We start from the raw sequence: 6,180 nt of genomic DNA on the forward strand, positions 1-6,180 counted from the left end.
CCTGGCTCCCAACAGATGGAAACTTCCTCTCTCTAGGCCTCAGTTTTCCCATCTGGAAGATGGTACAGTTGGGCTGAGAACCTCTGTCTCTCCTCGGAGCCTTGGGGCTCTCTGATCCTAGGAACTGACAGACAGCCCAGGGCCCCACCTCAGCCGTAACCTGTGGCCCTCGCAGGCTCTGGGGACGGCTCCACTCGCTCCACTCAGAGAGGCCAGAGGAAAAGGAAAGGGGTTGTTTTACTTTGTGGCCAATGCCGGAACGGAATTGGAGGGTCTTGTCTCCAAGGGGTTTGCTTCCCCCGCTTGGCAGCCCACAGGCCTGGAGCAGGCCAAACGTAAGAAATAATAAATCCTCACCAGGCTTCGCCCGGCCAGGAGGCCCCCAGCTGGCTCTTGTCATAAAGAGATCTTATCCCCACCAGCACCCCTAGCTGCCCGTGGAGGACTCCGCCCTCCTCTCCTCCATACCCTGCTTCCACCTTCTACTTCCTGTGACAACCTGCAAACTGGAGGCCAACTTGCCTCTCCCCCACGCCCAGGCTTCTCCTCGACCCCCTGCCCTGCCCCACCCCCACCCGGGCCCCAGCTGCAGGAGGCCCTGTGGAGTGTAATTCCCCTCGCCCTCTCTCTGCCCTGGGCCCGTCCGGACAGATTAAGCCTTTGTCACACACACCCAGAAAAGCTCAGGGCCAGATGGGACAGGACAAGTGGTGTCAGATCATCGACCCGAGGCTGGCCGGGACTAGGAGAGGGCCCCGACCGCAGCACCGCATATGGCTGTGGGAGGAGGAAGGGAGGCCCAGGGTGGGGGCAGCCAGAGAGCAATGGGGAAGAGAGGTGACACACCATGGCCACCCTGGGGACAGAGGCTATATGGGGCCTGTCTGCTGGATGACCCAACTCCCACCTCCCTTCTTCCTTGGAGTCTTTCTACCTGCTCTCTCTTGAAGCCCCCATGGGCTTCTTTATCCTGTCCTCAGCTATTGCCCACCACTCCCGACAGCTGGGTGACCTGGGAGCAGGCACAGAGCCCCACACCCCGAGCACCCCAGAGCCCCACACACCCGAGCACCCCAGTGCCCCACCCACCCGAGCACCCCAGAGCCCCACACACCCGAGCACCCCAGTGCCCCACACACCCGAGCACCCCAGTGCCCACACAAGGCCTGTGGGTACTAAACAAATGCTTTGGACAAAGGTTTATGGCCCAATGACCTTCACAAAAACCCACCGAGGACCAAACTACAGGCTCTCTCCCAAATGACACCAAGGGTGAGGGTGTGTGTGTGTGTGTGTCTGTGTGTGTCTGTGTGTGTGTGTATGTGTAGGCCAAGGATCATAGGAGACGTCCTTTGCACCTTTCAAAGGAGGTCCCATTCAGCCCCTCCCAGGAAGAGGCCAATGGCTGCCCCAGAATTCCCAGCAGGATTTGTTCCTCTTGGATCAGTGAAAAGGAAAATGGAAATATAAAAATAATAACTGGGCCCCAGGAAGGAACTTGGAGATGGGGGTGGCATCTCCTGCCTGGCTCCGGCTGGCTGGGCGAGTGGCAGGTAACTAACGGGCTCTCTGGGGACCAGCAGCAGGCCAGGCAGGCGGGCATGGGGAGCCCGAGGGGCGGGCTGTCGAGGGAGGGCACGTCTGTTGTGTTTGTCGATCTCCTGGCAGCCTGGACTGGGAGGCCTGGGTCCCCTTTCTCTGCCTCCCAGGCAGGTGGTCCCTCGGGGAGGGCTCATTATTGGTCTGAGAGCCCAGGGTGGAGACTGGAGACGGTGGCGCTGCCAGGGGCAGGCAGGGCGGGTCAGCGTGGGTCTCAAGGAGCGTCTGAAGCAAGCAGCTGGGCCGGCAGGACCTAGGGTCCAGGCCTAGCACCCAGTTTCTGCATGTGGCCTGGATAGGGGGAGGGGGTGCTCAGCCTCTACAGCTGTGTGGATAAAGAGTGGACGACTGCTCCAGATGCCCACTCCCTAGGGAGAAGTCGAGCCACACAGAAAGCCAGTGAGCCAGCTGCCAGGTCTGGGGGGCTCACCCCCCAACTCCAGGAGAAGGTGGACTCAGGGCTCCTGCCTCAGACTAAGAAGGTTGGGCCAAGGCTTCCAGCTCTTCAGGGAGGTGTAACCAGGATGGGGGGGGGGGTGGGGCACCGACCCGGGAAGCCCTGATGGCAGAGGGCACTGACCTAGGGTAGGGGGCAGGACCCAGCCAACCATCTCGTGGGTCACTGACCTCAGAAAAACCGCACTCCGGCGGGGGGCAGTGACCCAAGATGGGAGAACCGAGGAGGGGACCGACCTGGCAGGGTGGGGAGGGCTGACCCATACTCCCCATCTGGGAAAGTGGGCACTGATTTGGGCTGGGGGAGGGGTCCTGGACTCGATCGGGGGAGGGGACAATGACCCAGACTCGCTGGGTTTGAGCAAGAGTGCTGATTTAGGCTGGGGGGGTCCCAGCCTTGCGCGGGCTGGGTCACTGCCCCGGCTTCCCCTTCGGGGAACCCGGTCCCGGCGCGCCCCTCGGCCCGGCCCCCTGTTCCCGGTCCGGCCGGAGGCGGCAGCGGCGCAGATGGGCTGCTGGCGGCCGCAGCGCGGTTATCAGCGCTCCTCGCAGATGGGCCGCCCGCCCTCCGCGCTCGCGGCTCCCACTCCCCGCGGCCTGCAGCCCCGTCCCCTGGGCGCGGGGGGAGGCGCCTCCGGATCTGCTCCCCGGCTCCAGCCTCCCTCCCTCGCGGCCCCCTCACCCCGCGGGCCCGGCCCGGGCGGCCGCGGAGGGGGAGGGGGAGGGGACAAGTGCACTTTTCGTAACGACCGAATCAATTGTGTGTGAAGAGCCCGCTCCGGCCGGGGACGGGGCTGAGCGCGGGGCGGGCGGGCCGGCCGGGGGAGGAGCGCGGAGGGGGGAGCGGGGGAGCGGGGGAGGGAGGGAGGCCGGCGCGGGGCGGCCCGGCTCTCGCGCTCCGGCCGGGGAGGGAGCAAGGAGGGCGGGGGGAGGCCGGCGCGGCCCGACCGGGCCGGGGGCGGAACGCACTAATGGAGGGTCTCGGCGACGGAAAGTTCAAAGCTCAGCAGCGCCCCGGGAGCGGCCGCCCCCCCAGCCCCCACCCTCTGCAGAACAATGAGGTCCCGGCGGGGGAGCCGCGGGGCCCGCGCCGCACGCCCTCTCCAGGGCGCCCCGGGCCAGAGGGGACGCCCCCGCCCGGCCGCCCGCCTCCTCCCTTTAGGCGGCTGCGGTTCCCCGCCCCCTCCCCCACGCCACCCCGCCCGGACCGGGCCGGCCGGGGGGACGGGGGAGGGGAGGGGATGGATAGGTCAGGCCGCCCCCGTCCCGGGGAAGGGGGAGCGAGGGGCCCGGGGGGCTGAGGGGGCGCCCCACCCACCCGCGGGAGGCTGCTTCTGCGCCAGGCTGCAGCTCCGGCCGCCCCTCCCCGGGCCAGCCCCGGGTGGGGTCGGGGCGACAGTGCCCGGGCGGGCCCCCTCCCCTGGCGCTGGGAGGCCCGGCGGACTCCCCGTCCCGCGGCTGCCCCTGCCTCCCTCCCCCCCCACCCCGCGGCACCACCCTCCGCGCGCGCACACACACACACACACACACACACACACACACACACCGCCCAGCCGGCCCGGGGGCGGGAGCGCGAGGCGCCCGGGACAGGCAGCCCCGGGGCGGGCGGGGGGAGGCTCGGGCTCCAGAGCAGCCGCCTGCTGGCGGGGGGAGGGGACGGGAGGACGGAACATGCTGGGGTGAGCAGCCCGGGACAGCCTGCCCGGCACGGCCACGGCCCGGACAGCGGCGCGGAGGGGGGCAGGGACGCCCCGAACCCGGAGCGCTGCCCAGGCGAGCCGGGGAGGGCCGGTGAGCAGGGAAGCGTGCGCCTCCGGCGGGCCCGACACACGGACAACCTCGGGGACACACGTTCGGACACACATCCACACCCCCACCCCGCCCCCGCCCGCCTGCCCCAAGCCCCGCGGCGGGACCCGCCCGCGGCCGCCGCGCGCGCACTCACCGAGCCCGTCTTGACCGGCACATACACCACTTGGCCCATCTTGGGTTCCCGGCCGCTGCCCAGGCGGAAGCCCTTGGAGCGCACCCAGAACTGGAACTTGCCTTTCTCGCCGGCTGCGGGGCCGCTGCCCGCGCCAGTCCCGCCGCCGCCCTGCAGGACCTCGGCGATCCGCTGGTATTTGCTGCGTGTCACCGTCTTGGTTTTGGCCGAGTCGCCGTAGGTGCGCAAGCACCAGTCCCGGAACTGGCGGCCCAGCTCCGAGTCCCCGGGGCTGCGCTCGCGCTCCCAGCCCCCGCGCAGCAGCAGCGTCGGCTTCGGCATCCTCCCGCCGCGCCCGGCGCCCTCGGGGGCGGGCCGGCCGCCCGGCCGCCCGGTGCCGGGACTGGGCTGGGCTGGACCGGGCCGGGACGCGCCGCAGCCGCGGCTGTCCCGCGGTGTGGCTCCGGCGAGGCTGCTGGATGGGCGCGGGCGGCTGCTGGATGGGCGCGGGCGGCGGCCGGACGCGCGGGGCTGCGGCGCGCTCTGTCCTGCTCGGGCGGCGGCGGCGGCGTTGGCGGCGGCGGCTCCGGCTCGCCTCCTGCTCCGCCTCCTCCTCCCCCCGGCCGGGATGCAGGAGCGATGGAGGCAGCTCCGGGCCCGGAGGTGCAGAGGGGGCGGGCCGCCCCGCGGGCGGCCGGGGGAGGCGGGAGGCGGGGAGCGGCCCCGAGCGCGGGGAGCGAGACCGAGCCTGGGCGCGGGCGGCAGCAGTGGCTGTCAGCTTGCGCGGCTCATCCTGCTCTTGCTCAGGCTCCCGCTGCCGCGGCTCTTCCTCCTCCTCCTCCTCCTCCCGCGCCCGCCTCCACCACGCCGCGGGATCCCACCTGTTAGAGCGGCGCAGCCTTCGCCGCCGCCCGCCCCCCCTTCCTCCTGCGCCCGCCCGCCCGGCCCAGCCCCCGCCCGGCCCGGCCCCTGGGGGCGCGGGGGCAGCCGCGCCCGCAGCCGCCGGGAGGGCAGGAACCACAGGCGTGCAGTGCCCAGCCCAGGAACCGCGTTCCGTCTGGCCGGGCCGGGCCCGGAGCTTCGCAGGCCCCGCTCCTCCCGGACGCGGCGGTCCCGCGGGGAGTCGGTCGCAGACCCCAGCCCAGTCGCCGGCCTCCCGGCCGCCCCGCCCCACTTAGCCCGGCCGGGGAGGTGTAGGGCAGGCTCCCCCTCCCTCGCTCCCGCAAGTGGCTTGACCTCTCCCGTGAGCCGAAGCCAGAAGAGCAGTGTTCCCCTGGGGGAACCCCACATCGCCGCCCTTCGGGGCCCCCAAACTTCCTCTCCTTTTGCCTCACCCTGAATTCCCCGAAGTTTGGCCAGCTTTGCCTCTGCTTGCCTGCGCCACTGCTCTGGGACAGGCCCAGGCCCCCTGGGAAGTCGCCAGTGGCCTCAGCCCAATCCCACCTCGGCTTCAGAAAACACTCAACACATCCACAAACTCATCCTGAGACACCCTGCCTTCCCGGGTGCGCCTTGACCTAGAATCTCTTGCTGAGTAAACTCAGGTAGCCCCACGGCCCCCCTCCTACCTGGGCAGATCTGACCTTGGGTAGAGCTAGCTGGTCCCCTCCCCCTTAATGAAATTACCAACATAAATAAAGGCACAGGTCAATTCCCCAGGATTTCTGCACCCCTACCCCCCACTTCCTTAGCAGGTCATGAGGAATTGCTGCACTTCTCTCCCAGCTGTCCCCTGGGGTCCACCCCATGTCCCCATGACACTCCTGCAGGCAAGTAACCATCCAAGTCCTGAGGCCCAGACTTTGGCTAGTGCAGGACCGTTTCCTGCATAGGAAGTACTGTCTACTCCCATCCCAAAGTCCCCCACCCCAGGACCTACTACGTGCCATGTCCTGGCAACTCCGAGAGGCAGAGGGAATGGCTCCATTTTACAGATGAAGACCTGGGGCTTGGAGAGGTGGCCTGACCTGCTCAAGGTCATGCAGGAAGGAGGGGTGGGTTCAGCTCATGTGCATCTGACTCCTGCTCCCATATCACACACAAACTCTTCCCCTTTCACCGCGCTCGGAGAGAGCCCCACACTGTGTGTACCTGGCTCACTTCCCCCAGTAGACAGGGAGCTCCAGATGCTCAGGGCCATATCTGACCCATCCTCATATGCACAGGCCCTAGCACAACACCTGGCACACAGTAGGTGCCAG

At 68.9% G+C, this 6,180-nt stretch overlaps 1 protein-coding gene across 1 annotated transcript in view; it reads right to left on the reverse strand.

The window, feature by feature from the left end:
• Positions 1–4,781, reverse strand: part of NOL4L (nucleolar protein 4 like) — a 144,287-nt gene extending 139,506 nt beyond the window's left edge. Inside the window, exon 1 of the mRNA XM_024238446.2 lies at positions 4,001–4,781. Coding sequence (XP_024094214.1) covers positions 4,001–4,321 — 321 coding nt within the window. The 5' untranslated portion in view covers positions 4,322–4,781. The remainder of the gene's footprint in view (positions 1–4,000) is intronic.
• Between the last annotated feature and the right edge of the window lie 1,399 nt (positions 4,782–6,180).

Source organism: Pongo abelii, chromosome 21 (assembly GCF_028885655.2).
Source record: "Pongo abelii isolate AG06213 chromosome 21, NHGRI_mPonAbe1-v2.0_pri, whole genome shotgun sequence".
Classification (NCBI taxonomy): Eukaryota; Metazoa; Chordata; class Mammalia; order Primates; family Hominidae; genus Pongo; species Pongo abelii.